Here is a 22758-nt window from a genome sequence, read left to right on the forward strand (position 1 = left end):
ATAAGAAAATGTGAAAATGTTATACAAGTGAAAAATATTTATTTTAAGAATGTTATTAATTTTTTTTTCTTAAAACATTTGCAAATCTAACATTTATAACTGTAGTAGCTTTGTATTCCTTATAAGTTGAAAATATAAGTTAGAAATATTTAAAAAATGCATCCAGTAAAAAAACTTATTTTAGAAAGTTATGCTAAAAAAATCTTCAAAATATTCTCTTTATCTGGAATTTTAGATAGAAATCAGGAAATTTTTTTACCAAATTTGAGTGTAGATATCCTTAATATAATTTGTATCATATTTTTTTAATTATATTAAAATCAAACTAAAATATATATATATATATATATATATATATATATATATATTTGTGTCATACATGAGATGTTTTAAACGTAAAGTTTCTTTAATGTTACGAAATTATAGTTATAAAAATGCCTCTTAAAAATTATTAATGATATGCATCGCACATTTTTTGTCGTAAAATAATTCCATTTGCAATCACATAATTTCTCATCAAATGAAATAAAATGTTAATCGATAAAAATTACTAATCTCGAAATTTACAAAGAAATTCCATCTCTTTTCAATCTCGTATAAAATCGACAAATGTTAGTAGAAAGTATACGTTTTCAAAAAATGACAGTTCTGATTGTTTAGACATTATCAGCATTTATGGATAAATATATAAGTGCGCAAAATGAAACGGAGAAATTGAAAGTATATGAAAGAGAAAAATTAAAGTACATATCAAAGTGCAAGGAGATTATTGTCTCGGAATAAAAAAGTAATCAAACTTTGCGCGAAGCGACTTTATCATATTTAATTGTTTTTCTCATTAATCCATAACTGCATATTTTCACGTTCTCGTGTATCGCGCGAAATTTCACCAGCAGTACAAAACGTGAATCAAGCATGGGAATAATTCTCAACAATGCAAATGCAGGTAAATCTGCATGTCTTATGTTGCATTACATCGTATTTTAGATACACAGCTTTAGTAAATATTTGCGATGTATCTTTCTCAATTAAACTTTGAGTGAGAAAGTATATTATTCCTCGAGTGTATAATGTAGCTCACATCTCTATCTCTAAAATCTCTATTTTTTCGCAGAGACTAGTATAATTTAATATTAAATATTATACATAATCGAAAAAAAATTGTAAAGTGTCAACTAGCCTTTAGAGTTTAATTATTCGAAAACAAAAGAATCTTGATCGCTTATTTAAATTTAAAATTATTTTTTTATTTCATGGCAATAATTTTACAGAATATAATAATTTTTTAATTATTATAATATTATATATATATATATATATATATATTATACACTTTGCAAAATTTTACAGTGTGACATACAAATAATACATCAAGATGTTGCGTAGATCATGTAGAAATAAAAAAGATAAAAAAATTTGTAGCATTTATAATAAATTTCACTTATACATGCATTTCTATTTAATGATGAGCAAGAGAGGCGATTGGTGGGAAGACCCACCTAACCAATTTTTTTATTCAAAAACAAAAGGATCTTGATCGCTTATTTAAATTTAAAATTATTTTTTATTTCATGGCAATAATTTTACAGTGAATATAATAATTTTTTAATTAATATTATATATATATTATACACTTTGCAAAATTTTACAGTGTGACATACAAATAATACATCAAGATGTTGCGTAGATCATGTAGAAGTAAAAAAGATAAAAAAATTTGTAGCATTTATAATAAATTTCACTTATACATGCATTTCTATTTAATGATGAGCAAGAGAGGCGATTGGTGGGAAGACCCACCTAACCAATTTTTTTATTCAAAAACAAAAGGATCTTGATCGCTTATTTAAATTTAAAATTATTTTTTATTTCATGGCAATAATTTTACAGTGAATATAATAATTTTTTAATTAATATTATATATATATTATACACTTTGCAAAATTTTACAGTGTGACATACAAATAATACATCAAGATGTTGCGTAGATCATGTAGAAGTAAAAAAGATAAAAAAATGTGTAGCATTTATAATAAATTTCACTTATACATGCATTCCTATTTAATGATGAGCAAGAGAGGCGATTGGTGGGAAGACCGAAAGAAATGCATACAAAGAAAAGCTCCTCCGGAATGGACGAAGAGCGCGTGTGCAATGTATTGGAGCTTACAGCACGAGCAGTTGGAGTGCAACTAGTGTCATGCAGTTAGTATCCCGAGTGTTAACTAAGTGTGAAAACATAGTAACTCGAGTAAAAAAATTCTCTCGATTTTCTCTCTCTCTCTCTTTCCTTTTAAATTTCAAGATTGTAATCATTTTTAAGATATTACGTGCAATCGAACTCTATAAGAAAACGCGAAAAAAAATTATTCAAACATTATGAGATATAAACACATCAGTCTCGTCGGTGCATCACTAATTACGGCGCTCTGCGTACTTTCTGGACTCATGTACTACTTCAATCAAGGTATGATTGATTAGCTGGATAATGCGTTGTCTTAAGCGGATTATTACTTTTGTTTCAATCAATTTTAATATCATCGAGAATAAGTGCATTCTCACCGTAACACTTATCCCGGCGAAATATTGCAAACCAGGTTTAATGAATTATAAACGACGAGCATGACATTTTTTTACTAAAAATTTAATTTATAAACACAGAATTTTTGAAAATTAAATAAATCATTGTCAGTAATCCCAATTAAAGCACTTGAAGGTGTGATAGAAATTTTGTACCTTTTTTTTATTTGAAAAAAATTCTCGTCAACTTTGAAGATATTGTATCGCATTCGAAAGAAGGCTTATTATGTTTGTTTAAAGTGTGGAAAATCAAAAGAAAGAACTACCTGTGTTTTCTTTATCAAAAATCCTTATTTATCAATTATTTATCATCATTAAACTTTTTTAATTTCATTTTTTTATGATCATTATTCACAATTATTTAGTTGTAGAGTTATTTATGATCATTAAACACAATTTTTTTCGGAATATATTCTTTACACGATAGTATATGAATGCAAATTACTCAGTGACTATTTTTTATGCCTTAGCACGTATGCATCGTTTTTACAAGATAAAAATGCGTCCTTCAAGCTATGATACAGTACTATTAGATTATTACGCAGCTTCCACAAGATGAAAATAGGAGACATGTTGCGGTGTGTTGTTGACAATCGCTACGTCTAAATCTTCGGAAATAATAATTCTCTCAACTTCACAGTTTAACACGAAATTGCGATAAAAAGTCTATACACAATAAAGAATTGTGCATTCATATGTTAAAATTTTCTCCTGTTACCTATGTTTTGATTAGTACTTTAATGTAAAATTAACATACAATCTGTATGTTATTATTTTTATAACGTTTTCATCTGTTACATTTATGTCAATATTCATAACTTGACACTTTGTATGTGTCTCTTAGAAGTAGAATATTATTTTGAGTATTTTTAACATAATCATTTTAAACAATCAACATGTCTCAAAGTAAGTTTAACATTCTAAGAAAAGTTCAAGTAAGTCTTCAAATAATCTTGAACTTTAACATACAAAAATAATCAAATTTACTAAAATCAAATATTTCTATTACAAATAATTCAAGTCAAAATAATTACTATTATATGTTAATGTCCTCAACATTTCTTACGAATTATTGTAACTATTTTTTTCCTGTAATTTTTGATTAATTTGTATGTTATTTTTACATTACACTTAAAGTCACAATAACAAAAATAAATGTAAAGCATCGTGTTAATTATTTAACATTTTTAGTTTATCAATAAGTAGCATACGACGAATGAGTTATTTTAACTTAAAATTTAGAGTGGACTTTCTGGGACATGTGAAAAATGTTATAATTAACATTTTATTTCTTACTGTGTATTCTGATATATTTCCTGTGCGTTTTAGACAAGTGTCCTGTCGGTACGTTCCTGTGTCATAAAAGCACCATATGTATGCCGCAACGTAGCTGGTGCAATGGTGTATCGGATTGTCCGTATGGCGACGATGAATCCACGGAAAATTGCTGTGTGTTTTTCAGATCTTAATATTAATACGATAATCACATCTTTCTCCAGACTCATATATTTCAATTGTTATTCGAACTTAAAATTATTTAATTAACGGCTATAAGTACGTAAATTTTTTTACGCTATAGCAAACAAAGTCGATTATTTTTATAAAAATTATATTAATCGTTACTTCAGAATCTGTTGTATAATTAATAAATTTCGAAGCGACAAGTTAAGCATCAAGAGAGCTCATTTTTTTAAATTTTTATCTTAATTATATTTGAAGAGGGAAAAAATTATCCTGATTTCTAGATTTCCAAAGATAGTTTCGCTCTTTTAATCGATAAATTTGCTGCGCAGTTGACATGCACGGAACTTGGGATTGGTTTATGAAAGACAGAGACTGGGGAAACTCGATGGATTGCGGTAACATCATAAAATAAGATACTTAACGCAATAGATGTTCAACGCTTGCACTTCTCAAAAAGTTACATATTCTTTACTACAGATGCATTTGAGGACGCGCTAGTTGATGACAGATGCATCTACGATGCATGTCGTGTGACTTGTATGAATTATACCGAGATGCCTCAGAACTTGTCATCGAATGTCACAGCGATGTACGCTTTGCAGAAAAAATATTCACGCTTCTTGCAAAATATATAATATTTTCACATAATGAAAGATATATTAATCCCAATCGCGCAAAATAATTGATTTATTTAATTTATAGAATTTATAGATTTATAGAATTTATAGATTTATAGAATTATAGAGTGGATTTATATTTATTAAATTAAATTAAATTGATATTTTTGTCAATAATTATTAATCAATTATTAGTTATTAATAATGTCGATTTTCTGTAGTTTCTTAACTGAAAATTCACTCACGCATTTGCCTCGCAACGCTTTATCGAGATATCCAGAGATACGCTTATTGTAAGTCATCAAAATTCAACAAAACCCTTATGAATTTCTCCTAAAATCTTATATAGTCTTCTACAATTACAGATATCTCGATAATAATGATATAGTCGAGTTGGAAACAGGAGCATTTCTCCATCAAACTGAATTGTTCTGGTTGTGAGTACAGTTAAGAAGTTAAAAATATTTCATAACGATTATTATATAAGACATTGATATATGCAACAAAATTCGTTTGTACAGAGTTCTTACGAATAATCGAATCAAGGAAATATTACCTGGACATTTAATGGGACTAAATAAATTGGAAACCCTGAGGCTGGATCAAAATAGAATTGTGACGGCAAATTTTTCTGATTTGGAAAACAGCACCACTGTGTACTTGATGTATAAACACTGTCACAATACAAGGCTGTCGTACTAAATTATTTGAAAAATATAATACAATTTATAATTATAAGTTTTTTAATCTATTTTCATGATTTATTGCGAAATAAAGATTTGCATGTTTTCTAAAGATCTGTAAAATATTTTTTTTTCATTTATAATAGCTTTATATTTATTTAACGTTATTATTTTTAAAAATTATCTCATATTCTACTTATTTGTATCGCTTTTCCCGAAGATATGATTCATAAAAAATGAAGAAGTAGAAAAAACAGATTATTATAATTTCCGAATAATTTAATTCACTTTACGATAACCAATGATAAAAGTACGTTTATTATTTATTATGGGTCAGTGTCATTTAAAAGTCGTTTAAAAAAATATAGAATCATTTGGATTTTATTATTCTTTGCGATGTAGACGGTAATTTATACGAGATAATTTAATTTATAACGATAATTTCATGATGTAGACGGTAATTTATACGAAAATGATTAATATGCAAATCCTTTATCGCAATCGGATCAAAATAAATTGATGTAAAATTATAGTTAATTATCAGGACTTTATCAGTATATTGCTTCATTTAAAAAGAATTATTTTTTCACACATATGTATCGCATATAATACTCTTTTTAATTCACAAAAATTAAACTGTCTATAGTAACTGACGTACTTTTTTAGAAACAGAATTATGTCATTTATATTCACTAATTTTTATTTATAATATTAATATATTAATCTATTTCTTTTATTTACAAATAGAAATTTGAGTAAGAACATGTTAATGGAATTTACCCTGAAACTATCACAATTGCCGACATTGACGGAAATGTAAGTTAATATATACAATTTATTAAAGAGTGCAGTCTATTCTAGTAATATGAACAATTAATGATTTTTATCAATTTTTTTATTAAAATTTTAGAAATTGATTTTTTGGAATTTTTATTAAGATATTTAAAACTTTTAAATCTTAAATATTTAGTTTTTCTTTATTCAGTATAAGCATTTACGTGTAATGTATTCAAAAAAGACGGTGCAACATGCTATTCCTATAATTGTTTGAAATAAAAAATCTTTAGTTTTATTCTATAAAATATCTTTGGGATACTAAATCTAATTAAAATTTTAAAAATTAATATTTAATATTTTTTTTCTGATTCTTATAAAATGAAAAGAAATTCCAACAAAGTTGATATATCTTTTAATTTTAATTTTAATTTTAATTTTAATTTTATTTTTAATTTTAAAATGCCACTTTGTTATTTTCCAATTTTTTAAAAATGAAATTAAATTAAATTCATTAGTACCCTAAAAATAGTAAAAATAGTATCCTAGAATAGAATACGCTTCATAGAGGTTTATATTGAAGAAAAAGAAATATTTAAGATTTAAAAATACTGAAGTGTTTAAGCACCAATAGAAACACATGTAAAAACATCAGAAGATTAATTTCTAATATTTAAAAAGATTTCTAAAAAAATCATGAATTTTTCAAACTAGAATGCTAGAATAGACTACTTCTTACACAGAAAAAAAGGACATTCTTGTTTTGAAAATATATTTAGTTTTAACATCGAAATTTTGAAATGAAATTTTATTACGTTAATTAAAGAAAAATATAATTGCTTGAATAATTATTTACTTAAATGAAGTTATTTTATATAGTCCAATCAAGAAAAATATATTCTTATGATTTAAGATTTAAGTTTCTTGAATGGAAAAGAAACAATGTTAGATAGAAAATAACATTTTTAAATCAAAGATTATAATTTTCTTAAAGTAGAATTAAATAATTATATATTCTTGAGGTGACAATTACAATATTAAAATAAAACTATAAAATTGTTGAAATTTAAAATTATTAAATTCTTCTAAGAAGATTATAAATTGTTGCGTATATACGAAACAATGAACGCGTTAATTTAAGTAAATAAGTTTTGATTTGACACTTATTTTTTTCTGTGTAAAGAGAAAGAAAGAGGAAATCCGAAGAAACATGCACACGTGCACAATCGATTTTTCAAAGTTGCGTTTTAGAATATTGGATGGAAATCGCTTCGAGTCGATAACGGAAGATTTATTCGCCGGATGCCCCGCTTTGAAATCACTGTACGTACGTAAGTAGATTACGGAGAAGCGATTACTGTCATTCTTAATAAGATCCATGCGAACTAACGGCGCAACGATGATTCAGGAGTATGGAGGACAATAGCATAAGGAACATTGATGTGAACGCGTTCCGAAATTTGCAGCAACTTGTCGAGCTGTAAGTGCATAAATGTTAATGCGACTCGATTTCTCAAGTTAACGGGATCCAGCGGTTAGGGATTATCGTAACCATGGGCTATCGCGATAAAATGCATCGCATCGCTTCGAATATTGATGCAATATTATTACGTCGCGCATGATCGATTTCCGTTTAAAAGTACCTACTCTTCCTGTCTCATTTTCCGACATTATTCATTATATCAAGCGCGATATAAGTATAATCAAGTGCAAATTTTTTCAATCGGTATGTCTACGTAAGATTCCGACACACAATCTCTATTCAAGACTTCACTGAGAAAAAAATCTGATTGCATTAATTAGAATTCTGGTAGATTCAACCAGTATGTTTGTTGGAAAATGGACGAACCAGAATTCTTGTAGAAATTACCAGATAAATCTGATTAATTTCTTCCTGTTAAATTTACCAAATTTTCTGGTTAATAATACTAAACTCCTCAGCACCAAGTCGTCTAAAATTTTTTTTATCTAATCTCAAAAGTCTGTTTAATGTTTTGAATTCCAATAAAATTATTGGATAAATTCAATTCAGATTATTGAATAAATTTAAAGTTCATTTTAAGTTAATTTTAAGTTCAGTTTGTTAGAAATAAAACTGATAAACAGTGCACTGAGAAAAAATCTGATTGCATTAATTAGAATTCTGTTAGATTCAACCAGTATGTTTGTTAGAAAATGGGCGAACCAGAATTCTTGTAGAAATTACCAGATGAATCTGAATAATTTCTTTCTGTTAAATTTACCAAATTTTCTGGTTAATAATACTAAACTCCCCAGCACCAAGTCGTCTAAAATTTTTTCTGTCTAATCTCAAAAGTCTGTTTAATATTTTGAATTCCAACAAAATTATTGGATAAATCAATTCAGATTATTGAATAAATTATTTTAAATTCAGTTTGTTAGAAATTATACTGATAAACAGTGATGCAAGAAGAGGATGCAACTCAAACACACACAATCAGAAAGCCAGCGTCCTTTTTCTGGCACTACTGCTCGTAAGAGAAAAAAAATATACTTTGGATTTAACGTTAATACTAGTTTTTTATATACATTTCATGGAAAATATTGAATACGAGTTAAATTAAGAGTGGCAAGCAAAGAAATTAATGTAACAAGAAATTTTATAGATCCAACCAGAAAATACTAACCAAATCCTTATAGTAAAATCTATTAAACGTTCTAGTTATAAAAAATCGAGTCTTATCATGATAACTAGAAATTCTTGTTTGATTTAATTAAAATGCCTTCAATCATATATGTCTTGTTGGTACAATCAAACGATTTTTCTCAGTGTTCGCTATTAAAATTGGCAGTTAAAAACTAAAAGTTTACACAGAGAAAAATGTATACTGTAATCAAGTAAATATTATTTATTTTAAGTGTATCATAAATTTGTATATGCGCAAATATATCATAAGTTTATCACAAGCATTAAATTTAATTGAATATATTCTGAATTTTAGTAAATGCAATATTTTAGTAAATAAGAATATTAAATTAAAACAAAAATTTGGTTTGCTTACTACAAGAATTGACGTAAAGTAAGTTTGATTTTTTTTTTTAAACAATTTTACAATATTCTTAAAGAGAAAATAAATTCTTCTTTTGAGTACATGATAATGATAATAAGATTTTCTAACACTTGTGATAAGTATATTTTAAGATTATTATCAAGAATATATTCTTTGTTGAAAAAAGCTATTACTTAAAAAAAGAAAAATAAATTGAGTAATCGCTCTTCTTGGCAGTAGAATGATATTTTTCTCTGTATACCTCACATGCAATTAATTGTGAGTTGCGCCGTATCTAATAAATTGGCTGCAAAGTAGAAATTGGAAACTGGAAGTTCACTTCAAACGCAATTAATTTCAAACTGCACACCGCGGCTAATGAATCGATCGCAAATAGTCTCCATCAGAGATCGAACGCGGTTAAAATGCTGCTTCTTGTTTCAGTAACCTGGCCTACAACAGGATAGTCGCGATACCGTCCGACGTATTCCAGCCTGTAAATAATCTGTCGAAGCTGTAAGTGCAAATGTCCGTGTAACGTGTACAATTCGCGCGATAATCAGCCTCACCGCTAAATTCCCGAGCTACACACATACGTGCTTGAGATCCATTCGCTAGTACTTACCTGTAAAAGTCTATTTGCGAGAGTAAACTACGGAAACATCACGTACGTGCTCGTGCAACCGGTTTTTGATTACAATTTAAGCTTGCACGCCTGTAAACCAGAATTCATTTGCAAAAAATAAAACACGTTGCTCTAGCAAACATAATTTCTGCTCTCTCTCTCTCATTCTGACATAATCTCTCGTCTTTTCAGATTAATCGGCTACAATCCCATCGTCGAGTTACCAATGACGCTCTTTAATCCGCTGAACAATCTTCGCTCTCTGTAAGTTGCATCTTTTTCGCAAAGATAATGTAGTTTTGTATAAAATGTTTGCCTTATGTATTATATTGATATGATAATATAAAATGAATCAAATAATTAATTCCTTTTACTTCGGGACTTTGAATTTCAGAGGAGTTGAGGATATAAACATGGACAATATGGAAAAGAACGCATTCGACATGTTTTCAAATCTCGATTTCGTGTACGTCCTTATTATGTTTATTTAATGCAATGATTATTTTAAATAACAAACATAAAACTAAAGTGAAAATTATTTAAAAAATAACAGAAAATTCGTGTTTTATATAAAGCATTATTTTCATTAAATCTTTATATTAAATTATATTAAATAATTAAATATAGAGTATCCCATTTTATTTTTGTTAGTCAAATATCTCGATATTACTTAGAGTTAGAAAAAAATGTTTCAGACAAAAGCTTTATGGCTTGAAGAAGGCCGAATTGTAAAGCTTGAAATCATTTCTTTTACATAAACATTTTACATAAACAATAAAATATCGTGTAAAATATTCATTTTTCGATTATCTTACCTTAATACTTTTATGTACAAAATAATGAGAGAAATCAATTGGTGTAAAAAAAACACATAGGTGTTTCGAAGAAAAAATATATATATATATTGAAATAATAAATATATAAAAATATATTGTAATTAACAATTACATATTTTTTTTTAACAAATATTTTTTTCTTTACACTAATTGATTCCTTTTATTATTTTGTACATAAAAATATTAAAATAAGATAATCGAAAAATGAATATTTTACAAGATATTTTACGATTTATGTAAAATTAAGAAATGATTTCAAGCCTTATAACTCAAAAAGTACTTGAAGGAAAAATATTTTATTATAGTGTTTTGGAAAGCTCTTGAGATAAGCTACAAGAATATGTAATAAAAAATAGCGAGTTCCATTTAAAAAATTGAAGGTGATTCACGTGACCTTCAAGTAACTATTCCAGGTCAAATTAATGGACGTCTTATGGCCTCTTTCAAACTATACAACTTTTGTTGGAAACATTTTTTTCTAACTCTAAGTAATATCGAGATATTTGACTGTCAATAATAAAATGGGACACCCTGTATATTAAATATTTATACTAAATATTTATTTTATTACATAATATTTATATTACATAATTATATGATAGATTTAAAGAAAGTTTAGCTGATATTTATGAATATATGTATGATTCTTTTTGTAACGAATCTAAATAAATTAATAGCAATTCTCTCATTTATATATATATATATATATATATATATATATATATATATATATCATCAATGTTTGATACAGAACTCAATCATGATTCTAAATTAATCTCAAATTTTGCAGATATTTTAAAAAATTCCACTACTGCATGACCTACGCACCAAAGGTACAAAAATGCAGACCCATTAGCGATGGTAAGATATAAAAAGTTTTTGAATTATGGCAACGATTAATTAATTCGACACTTAATCATATGCAACAAAACGTCAAAAAATGTAATGTAACGTAACGTGTCTCTTTTCTTTCTTTCTTTTTCTTTCAAGGTGTGTCATCGACGTCTCACTTGCTGAGCAAGTCTCTATTAAGAACTGCTGTTTGGAGCATATCTTGCGTCACTTGTCTCGGTAATAGCCTTGTTCTGTGGGGAAGATTCACCGCCAAGGATGAAAACCGCGTTTTAAGTATTGTCATCAGAAATCTTGCAGGTAATTGTGCAAACGTGTTTCTAGACATCTTCGAAATTTGAGGAAGAGAAAGGATTTTTTTAAACATAAAGAGAGAATAATTTCTCAATCTTGACATCTCTTAGTTCCGACTGTTGATTGTGTTTTCGACGATACACGTATGCTTCGAGTTCACTGAAATGTTTGTAAAAATCTGAAAATTAGACAGAAGAGCTGCTCTTTAGATATCACCAACCGTTATACAGAAGAAATTACGGCGTAAATAATCCCTATTCAAATGACTCGCGGTGAATTCGTGCCGAATCACGAAGTGCACGCGCGAATTATCATCGTTGCGGTTAACAACAAAGCCCAACATTATGATCGATCGAGCATATTAATGTTGGGTTCATCATAAATCACGAGGCAGTACAGTCACATAATCCTTTTACAGTGTCCGACATGTTGATGGGAATATATCTCTTCATAATCGCCATAAAGGACGCGAAGTTCCGCGATAACTACCAACAGGAGGCGAGTACGTGGATGTCCTCGTGGTCCTGCACGCTTCTGGGAGCTTTGGCGATGATGTCATCCGAGGTATGTGCATTAGCGCTAAATCGTACAATTTTCAATTTGCAACATACAATTTGCTATTTAACGGTACTAATGTAATAGAGTTGCACAAGACCCAAGACAAGACAATATTCGTAAAAATATTGTATTGGTATTGAAAATTTTCAAAAATTTAAATCTTGTCTTGGTCTTGAGTGAATATTAGCAACAATCTCGTCTTGTATTGTCTTGTCTCGATTTTATTAACAATTTTTTATCTAATATTAAAAAATTATTTAAATAATATTTAACATAATTTTTGTAATATAATTTGAAATAATTATTACCATTGTATTATATTTTAATTTTAATTATTACTATGTAATCGATATAAATGCCGTCTATTTACATAAAAAAACATTTATTTATTTCATGGAAAACAGAAATTAATAACTATTTACAGGGGGGGGGGGGCTCCAAGGGAATCTCGTCTCGTATTGTCTTGTCTCGATTTTATTAACAATTTTTTATCTAATATTAAAAAATTATTTAAATAATATTTAACATAATTTTTGTAATATAATTTGAAATAATTATTACTATTGTATTATATTTTAATTATAATTATTACTATGTAATCGATATAAATGCCGTCTATTTACATAAAAAAACATTTATTTATTTCATGGAAAACAGAAATTAATAACTATTTACAGGCTCCAAGGGAATGTGCAGATATAAATATTTTGGAGTGGTAAAAAAATCAGGTTCATATTTATCCCACATTGTCAAAAATGGCTCGAGACATTTCACTGTCTCGTCCGTGCCAGTAGAACGACTTTTCTCAATAGAAACTCTGATTATGTAAAAAAATAGAACCAGATTACAAAGTAAATTTTTAAAAGCACTAATGTGCATCAATTCCTGGGTGAAATATTCTTTAATGTCTAAAATTTGCGAGTTTGATTTCTAATTTACAAAAATGTTATCGTATTAATATTAAATGTTTTTAAACTTATCAATATAAATGTTTTTATTGAATAAAATTTTTTTAAATTCGTATATAGTGATTTTTTTTCATTTACAAATATAAATATTTTAGTTTTTCTGAGAACCAATAATCTTGACAAGACTAATAATCTTGATAGTCTTAGTCTTGGTATTGTCTTGATAACTAATAAAAAATCTTGTCTTGATCTTGTCTTGAAATTCAAGACAAGACAAGATAATATCAAAACTAATCTTGGTATCTCTTGCAACCCTAATGTGTAATGACTGTTTATTCACTACTGCTGAGTGAAATTTAGCCTCTGATAAAAAAATCAACACGTTATTTATAATTTTGTTAGTGTACTTGAATGTAATTAACTGCACTTGTGTGATTTCGTCGACCAAATAATTGTCAATCGAAGCTTGTAAATAATTTAAATTTAAATATTTGAAATAGGACATTTTTTAAATTAATCCCCTTAGATTCTTTTATCGAATAATAATAATAATAGAAATATTTTTTGTAAATATATTACAAAAAAATTAAATACATAAATTTTAAAAGATGCTGATGTTTAAAAAAAAATCAATGATGTCACAAATTTAAAATACACGATCTCTTAAATTGCTTGGCAAGGTTTCTGTGCTCATCCTGTCATTCATGTCCGTGGAGCGGTTTATTTTGATCGCAGCACCTTTGAAAGGTCATCGCGCCATGACGTTTCAAGCTGCATCCTCGTCGATGATTGTCATCTGGATTATTGGATTTATTCTCGCTCTTATACCAGGTTTGTTCTCTTATAGGGACAATTTTTTTATTTAATTTTTATTTAAGTATAAGAATAATTTTCTTATTTAATTTCTACTGAATTTAATTTCGAAATCTCTTATACACATACACGTAGAATTCTCTTCATTATTTCAAGTGAGATATGTTTGCGCTTGTAATTGCACCGAAGAAATCTTTAAAGAAATCTTAAGATTTTTTCGAGAGGAAACAGCAGAAGTTCTCCATTAGCTGATTCTGACGGATTAATTATCTTTCTCGAATCTGAAAGTTATCCACTGGAGAAGCAGTACGAGATACTACGGTGTCAATGGAATGTGCTTTCCTCTACACATAGACGATCCATATCTAATAGGCTGGGAATATTCGACCTTTATCTTTCTGGGACTTAATCTCGTCGGGTAAAGCGCGTTATTGCAACAATCTTGTAAATTGAATGTAGTTATGCGATATGGAACCGGCTATTTCGCATTTCAACTAGATTGCAACTCAGTTTAATCGCCTTTGAACAACATTAGGTTCAAATTAAATTTTATTCGTAATATTTTTCTAAAAAAAATTGTATCCAAATAATCCTTTCCAGATGATTTTATATCGCATATTGTTACATTCAATTACACAGGCCTGCGAGGTTTTTTTTTTTAAATGCAATAGTGATTTCCGACGTAATTTTGTGAGCTGAATTCGAATCTGGCCGCCGAATTTGCGTAGCACGTCACGTTTTTGAGTAATTTGTAATTGAATGGCTCAAAAATCGCTATTTTGGCCAATTTCATGAATTTATTGCGAGGAAATCAAATTTTTTGAAATATTTCTGCAAATGGCATCGTATAATACTCACTTTCGCCTTTCAAATCTACTTTCGATTACCGCTGCACGATTTTTTTTCTCTGAGATATATAAGTATGACGTTGTAAGAAAATTTATGTTAAAGAAAATTTATATAGACATCAATATGGTAGATCCATGATCTTGAAATTTAAAAAGACTGACATATGTCAGGTTCATTTTTGGCCAAAAAAATATTGTAAACAAATGTCTAATACAGTTCTTACACATTTTGATAAATTTTTCTAAATTTTATGCCTTTTTATTGTGATTCTATTCGCCATATTGGATGCGCCATTTTTAATTTCAAAAGGTGACAGAAGGTATTTAAAAATGTATATTTTTATCCTAATTTTGATTCGTAATAAGATAGAGAGGTGGCACGGTTGATTTAGAATGGCTTATTAAATCTCTATGCATGACCAGTTTTATAACTTGTATAACTGAGCGAAAAAAAATCGTGCGGCGGTAATCGAAAGTGGATTCGAAAGATGAAAGTGAGTACTATACGATGCCATTGACAGAAATATTTCAAAAAATTTGATTTACTCACAATAAATTCATGAAATTAGCCAAAATAGCGATTTTTGGGCTATTTAACTACAAATAACTCCAAAACCTGACGTGCTACGCAAATTCGGCGGCCAGATTCGGATTCAGCGCACAAAATTACGTCAAAAATCACTATTGCATCTTGAAAAGAAATTTTGACCCCCTTTTTTGTAGGCCTGTGTTATTGATGTGCTTGAATTTTTACAAAAAGTTTAATCAACATGTACCGCACGAGCAATTCTTATTTCATGATTAACTTGATATTGCATGGTGAGTGGCAACGTTCGAAGCTATCATTGCACTCATTTGCAGATTGATGATTATCGGTTACGTTTACGCTGCCATGTTCGCCAGCATCTGGAGAACGCGTCATGCCACACCGTTATCGGTCGGCGATTCCGAGTTTGCCCTCAGATTCTTCCTAATCGTATTGACAGATGCAGCGTGTTGGGCGCCAATTATAGGACTAAAAATCTTCGCCATGCTGAACTATCCTGTGCCACGTAAGCAAAACGCTGAAGCGAGTTTTCATATCGCCGATTCCTCTCATTCGCGATATCGTTTCCATTAAACTAACAAATAGTTGCTCAAGTCAAAGAAGCATCTTAAGCAATTATTTAGTATTTTTATACCTTCATATATCATAATTATATATTATATATTATTATTTACCTTTATATATTATAAGAGACACAAGTAAGTTAAATACACAGGATGTCTACTCAAATCTTGTAGAAAAATTCCCTGATTTTCTAGATATGTTTGTTAAAATTTTGGATAAAGAGATTATTTTAAAGATTTTTAGTGCAACTTTCAAAAATAATTTTTTTTATTACACGCGTTTTTTAATATTTTTTACTCATACGAAAAAAAACATTAAAGCCTCTTGAGTTCTAAATTTGTAAATATATTAAAAAGAATAAGAGAAATATTTTACTTGCATGAAATGCTCATTTTTTTTATCATTAAAAGCTATAATAATAAAGAACATATGCTGTATATTCAATATTATATTAGATTTAATATTTAATATTTTATTAAAACATTACAATATGTACCAAAAAATATAGATATATATTTATAATATATTTTAAATATACATAACTCATTTGGATTGCTTATAATATAAAAGCAGAAAAGAAATTTTTTTAAATTTCCAATAAAATTCCATGAAAATTGTCTAATTTTTCTAGATACAAAATCTTTAGAAATTTCAGATTTTCAATATTTTCCCAAAGAGAGTAGACATCTTGAATATATATTGTTTACCATTTCAAATAAAAGCATTAAATTTGTTAAGGAGAGCATATAAGAAACATATGTAAAACTGAAATATGAAATATGAAGTTATCAGTTATTTATTTATATAATAGCACATTTAAATTAAATTAAAAAATGATATATATATATATATATATATATATATATATATATATGTATATATTAATGACTGAACATAAAATTTCTAGCTGATTTGCACGCTTGGATAGTGATTTTTATCCTGCCAGTGAATAGCGCGATTAATCCACTGTTGTACACTTTTACCACGCCGAAATTTCGCGAGAGGTTCAACGAGAGTTGGTTCGGAAAAATCCGCACGTATATATCGAGGAAATATTCCAGACAAGGTTTGATATAAATAATTATCCGAATTTTCTGCCATCGGCAGAGATGATAAAATGTTTGTTGCTTTCATCACAGATTCACAGACATCTACCACCGACAAAACTACAACTACTGATAATAAAAACGCGATGCAATCATTATCCATGTGGACCAAACGTGATAGTGACAGAAGAAGAATATCGTTCGTTGATTTTAGCGATGAAAAGCAAAATTATAATGAATTCGTTTCATAATTAATAATAAATATGTATCGCGCATCTTAAATAGTATAAATTATTGCCGATATTTTTAGTGTCCATTGTAGATTGTAGTTACAAATGAGAATTTGAGAGATCTTCATGTATTATGCAGTATTTGATTTTAAGTATATACATTGAATTATTTTTTAAATAATAGAGTTATAAAAAAATGTTTTAAATAAAAATTATTTTGTTTAGGTAGATCTATTTAATAACCGAAACTTAAATGACAATTTTTAATTATCTTTTTTTAAATGTTGTCTATGACAGTTTTATTTTTATGGATTTATCTATTTTACCATAGTTTTATATTACCATAGTTTTTGTATTTTATAATAAATTTGATAATATATAATAAAATTCCAATAATCGTAAAATATTGTCATTTGCGTTACTTTCACAAGTATGAGTGGGAAAGTAAAATATCTTCAATAAAAACTATCACGGATAATATTAAAAAATAATAATTTAAAATTTTCATTTAAATCACATTGTATAGATCTTCTAAAAACAAAATAAATTTTCTTCGAGACATTTTTTATAACTTATTATTTCAAAAATATCTGAGCGTATGCACTTAAACCAAATACATCGCATATTCGTCATATATGTAATAGATTAGCTTAGAAATAACAATAATAATGTAATAATTTTCTTCTCTAATAAATAGTACTCTTATTGTTAGTTGTCTAATATTAAAGAAGAAAAAATATATGTACAATTTAAATTAAATCATAATTTAGATCGTGAATATCACATCATTGTGTTTTATTAGGAGCAATTTAGCAAGTACGTCTATTCTTTTTCTTTTTAGATATAAAAAAGATACTCTCAGAATCATTCATTCTTGATGATGCGGATATTTCGATTGCATGTACTCCGTCCCCCCGATGGAATATATCCTCCACCCACCAGCGAAGATCGTGCTCGAAAGGGTACATAAATTATTTTCCGACGAAGTCGAAAACGCGGACTGCGCCCGAAAAATTTACGACATTGATTCTGATGTACTGGCAAATCATGTTCCACGATGTTGGCACCGTTATACCGGGTCAGCGCCACTTGTTCCGTATTATTATATTGCGAGATGAGAAATTTATCTTCGGACATGCGGGCGTGACTTTTTAACGACTCCGCGCCGCCGTACACCTCTAAAACAAGCAGTACATCACTCAAATATATTCGATTAGTTGGTGCAACAGTCATGGCCATCCCTGGACATGACTTACGAAGCGATAATAAATGATAAAGACGAAGAAACAAAGATAAGGAATTACTGACAATTAATTCCCATCTTTAGAGAATATATTCATACGTGTTCCTCTTCCCTTTACGCATCTCCGCTTTTATATATCAGATTATTATAGCTGCGCGACAACAAATCAACAAAGTCCTCTCGATCAAATAATAATATATAGGGTGTCCCATTTTAATGTCCCACCCCAAATAACTTTCTTATTTTTAATTTTAGAAAAAGATGTTTCAGACAAAAGTTGTATGGTTTCTAGGGGGACATGGAATTGTTAATTGCAAATTACATATTTTTTCTTAAAAACAACTGTATGTTTTCTTTACACCAATTGATTTCTCTCATTATTTTGTACATAAAAGTATTAAGGTAAGATAATCGGAAAATGAATATTTTACAAGATATTTTATGGTTTATGTAAAATTAAGAAATAATTTCAAGTCTCATAACTCGAAAAGTACTTGATGAAAAAATTATTTATTTATAGTATTTTAGAAAGCTCTCGAGATAAGCTACAAGAATATGTAAAATATATAGGATGTTCCATTTAAGAAATTCAAAATGACTTTCACGTAACCTTCATGTGACTCGTCAAACTAATGGCACCATCTTATGTCCCCCTAGAAACCATACAACTTTTGTCTGAAACATCTTTTTCTAAAATTAAAAATAAGAAAGTTATTTGGGGTGGGACATTAAAATGGGACACCCTGTATAATAATTTTAGAAAAAAATTTTTAAACAGATGTTACTAATATCGCAGATATTAAATTTTTATAATATCTTATAAGCTTCATGTATACAGAAAAAGTGTAAAAGCGACTGAAGAAACACGTGTTTGCAACATTTCAATTTGAATAAAAGCGCAAGGTTGGAAGATAGCGTAAAATTAAAATACTTGGCATTGTTCGATGGTTTCGTTTTTACGAGTAAACTCCTCAATGGAAATCCGTTAAAACGCGTACGTGCAAACAACGGGGAGATACGCAACGATATCCGACTTCCGACTCTCCGGGATGGTTGCAGTCAGCCGTAAATCATGCGAACGGTCAAGAAAAATGCATCTCGCGAGCACTCTACGATCTACCGGCACGTGGGTTGGCTCTTACGCGATATAATGTGTAATTTATGGCGGATGGCCAATGGTGAGGTCCCGTTAAGGGGCCTCGATACTTCGCCCGAGACAGACCGCCTTTTAGAACTCTGACTTTTCTTCCGCCTTAAGCTGCTAAGATTTCTTCGGCTACAATACAATTACGCCACGACGTGGGCGGATATGCGTTATGCGATCGTCCACGAAATATCGGGACGAAATAAATGTCCCGGAATGAAAATGGAAAAAGAAAAAAATACGGACAAATACATCGGGTAGATATTTAGGTAAGGTACACGGGTGTGACGCAATTGGTGCGCACGTCGTTGAATTATCGAGTCATGTCCGAGGCAAAAATTGCCCTCCATTATAGATATTGAGGGGCCCCCATTTATTCGAGAGGGAAGACGAAACGATTATAACGATTATCTCTGATTCTTTCTGCAGGGATTATTATAAGCCTTTCGCAGAAACATACCAAGAAGTATTGCCCTTCCGTGAAACGTCATCAAGACATTCGTATCTGTGTTATATGTAATAATTAATATTAAGATTCGCTGTAAACGTTCGCAAAGATGCATCGCGTTTCTCGGAAATAATTAATAAATTTCTAAAATACTATGTAATTTAAATTAAATAGTTATCGTGTCAATAAGCGTTCTCTGTTCGATGTGTGTATGTAACAAAGAGAGTTTCCCGAGCAATAACGGAATGCCAGGACGCTGGCCGGAAGGCGGGAAACGTGAAGGAATTTACAATGAATGTATGTACAACATACACGTAGGGTCACGCATAGCATAGATTGCTGCAACTTTTGGAGAAAAAAAGAACGTTTTACATGCATGCTACACAAAGCGAAAGCGAGCAACAAGATCGCAAGGCCTTCCGAAGGCCTTCCCGAGAATTGCTCCGAGTATCTATCAGCAGCATGGAATGCAAGAAAGGAATGAAACGTGCGACTGCCTTTCCCAATAACATTAGTGTACAAAAAAGATAACAATTTTCTTTATAACATTTACCAATTTTTACTAAAAATAGGAAAAAAGAATATGACACTGTAATATATTTATCAGCTCCAAGTTTCAAAAAATGATATTCAGCTCTTTTGGAGAAAAACAAAATACTTAATTTAGTAAATTTTGAGAGAATTTAATACAATACAAAATTTAATACAATTTAAAATCATTAGAAATTTATTGTAATTCATATATTAAATAAAAAATGTGAAAACATTGAACGTTTCTGTTTTCCTTTTCGTTTATATTTAGTTCTTGAGCATCTCTTGTCACATTCCAATACTAATAAGAAGCATAGATGCGAGATTGAATATTTCTCTAAATCCTAAAAGGAGCTATGTCAAGTAAGGGCTAAACTAAGAGTTTCAAATGTCTTGTTTTTTTTCAAAATTAATAAGAATTGACTATTTTGTAGTCAGAAATTTTTATTTAAGCAAACTTATATTTCAATTCTTCATTTAAATTTTTCAATACACAGAGAAAAATGTATACTATATTCAAGTAAATATTATTTATTTTAAGTGTATCATAAATTTGTATATCCGCAAATATATCATAAATTTACCACAAGCATTAAATTTAATTGAATATAATCGAAATTTTAGTAAGTGCAATATTTTAGTCAAGAATATTAAATTAAAACAAAAATTTGGTTTGCTTACTACAAGAATTGACGTAAAGTAAGTTTGATTTTTTTTTAAACAACTTTACAATATTCTTGAAGAGAAAATAAATTCTTCTTTTGAGTACATGATAATGATAATGAGATTTTCTAACACTTGTGATGAATATATTTTAAGATTATTATCAAGAATATATTCTTTGTTAAAGAAAACTGTTGTTTAAAAAAAGAAAAATAAACTGATTAACCGCTTTTCTTGGCAGTAGAATGATATTTTTCTCTGTGTATCCATGACAAGAAACAATTTTTGCTTCAGATGCATATGATGACAATAATACCTCCGTCAATTATATTATATCTAATTGAAAAAGACAATTATTATTATTAATTATAAAAAAAACAATATTTCTAAATAATAAAAAATATATCTTAAAGAAATATTTAGTGAATAAAAAAATATATAATGTATATCGTATACATCTGTTTATAAATAATTATTCAATGTATCACATTAATTTGCTGTATTAAATTCTTATATAACACAAATGGAGAGAAAAATTGATCAAAGGTATACGGCTATCTGTGAGCCCCAACAATGGAAAGGTCTTGAAAACGTTAATAAAGTCTCGAACAGATCGCTCGCCAATCTACGAAATTGGCCGGCGAGATTCGCAAAGAGTTAAAGACGGCCATCAGACGATCTCCGGCGCGAAATCGATGCGAAAGAGCCGCCCGCGCCACGGATCTTCTCCTTCCCACAATTATAGGGTATAAAAATTCTTTCGGATTTCAGTCACGCGAGCAAAGGCTGCATTCGGTCCACGGAAAGAAGATTTACGTGCGAGGCGGTAATTGGCGCTGGTTCGAGGCTGATTCTTACAGCGTGAGCAGAAATCCCCGGATATATTCGGTATTTTGCGATAAGAAAATGTAGAGTGCCACAGAAAATGTGGAGAAATCCAAGAATATTCAGTACAACATAGCGACTATATTATACGTATTTACGCTTCAATGCGATCATCGGTAGTGGTATGTAACAGTGAAAGCTGATTATAGGATGTTTCTTTTATCGTAAACCCCGGTTAGATTGCGTAACAATCTTATATCCACACACCCACTATCGTATTTAATTGTAAATATTCCGCACACAATGCCAGAGTCTATTTAAATCTCCTAAAGAAAATTCCTTGACCAGGTACTTTTGTCCAAAATTCTCTAAAGAGAATATTTTGAAGATTTTTCTAAAATATTTATATAAATATTTTTCCAATATATTTATATATTTTAAAGATACATAATATTTATAACTTGTTTTAATCAGCTGATTGTTGACTATTTACAAATGAGAAGAAAATTAAGAAAACATTTTTAAAAAATCCTCAAATTCCAATAAAATTCCATGAGAAATCTCTGATTTTCTCAAAAACATAGAATAAATCCCTGAAATAATTCTAAGGAGAGAGAATTATCGATGTATTATTCAATCATGGCATATATCATT

At 28.9% G+C, this 22758-nt stretch overlaps 1 protein-coding gene across 3 annotated transcripts; it reads left to right on the forward strand.

Annotated features, from left to right (window-relative positions):
* Positions 1-2153: 2153 nt before the first annotated feature.
* On the forward strand, positions 2154-17294 carry LOC105249525 (relaxin receptor 1). Of its 3 annotated transcripts, none has more exons than XM_025413236.1 (21): positions 2154-2467; positions 3910-4029; positions 4374-4439; positions 4522-4633; positions 4883-4954; positions 5027-5098; positions 5183-5356; positions 6092-6160; positions 7370-7441; positions 7527-7598; positions 9574-9645; positions 9947-10018; positions 10149-10220; positions 11381-11451; positions 11581-11742; positions 12155-12300; positions 13883-14033; positions 14304-14433; positions 15725-15915; positions 16882-17040; positions 17114-17294. In XM_025413236.1, exons 1-21 carry the CDS (start codon positions 2380-2382, stop codon positions 17269-17271), a joined length of 2301 nt encoding a protein of 766 aa, XP_025269021.1. In that variant the 5' UTR covers positions 2154-2379; the 3' UTR covers positions 17272-17294. The 3 variants fall into 3 exon arrangements, with proteins under 3 accessions (XP_025269021.1, XP_025269022.1, XP_025269023.1); XM_025413237.1 differs by having other exon boundaries at positions 5183-5326; XM_025413238.1 differs by having other exon boundaries at positions 5183-5317.
* The last annotated feature ends 5464 nt before the right edge of the window (positions 17295-22758 follow it).

Source organism: Camponotus floridanus, unplaced genomic scaffold (assembly GCF_003227725.1).
Source record: "Camponotus floridanus strain SB8 unplaced genomic scaffold, Cflo_v7.5 scaffold63, whole genome shotgun sequence".
In the NCBI taxonomy this organism is placed as follows: domain Eukaryota; kingdom Metazoa; phylum Arthropoda; class Insecta; order Hymenoptera; family Formicidae; genus Camponotus; species Camponotus floridanus.

What these genes read in the sequence shown, in the direction of transcription:
- LOC105249525 (XM_025413236.1), top strand. Translation starts at nt 2,380, where the DNA reads ATGAGATATAAACACATCAGTCTCGTCGGTGCATCACTAATTACGGCG. An exon ending in CATGTACTACTTCAATCAAG is followed by an intron (nt 2,468 to 3,909) that starts GTATGATTGATT and finishes TGTGCGTTTTAG; the next exon opens with ACAAGTGTCCTGTCGGTACG. An exon ending in TTTTCAAATCTCGATTTCGT is followed by an intron (nt 10,221 to 11,380) that starts GTACGTCCTTAT and finishes CAAATTTTGCAG; the next exon opens with ATATTTTAAAAAATTCCACT.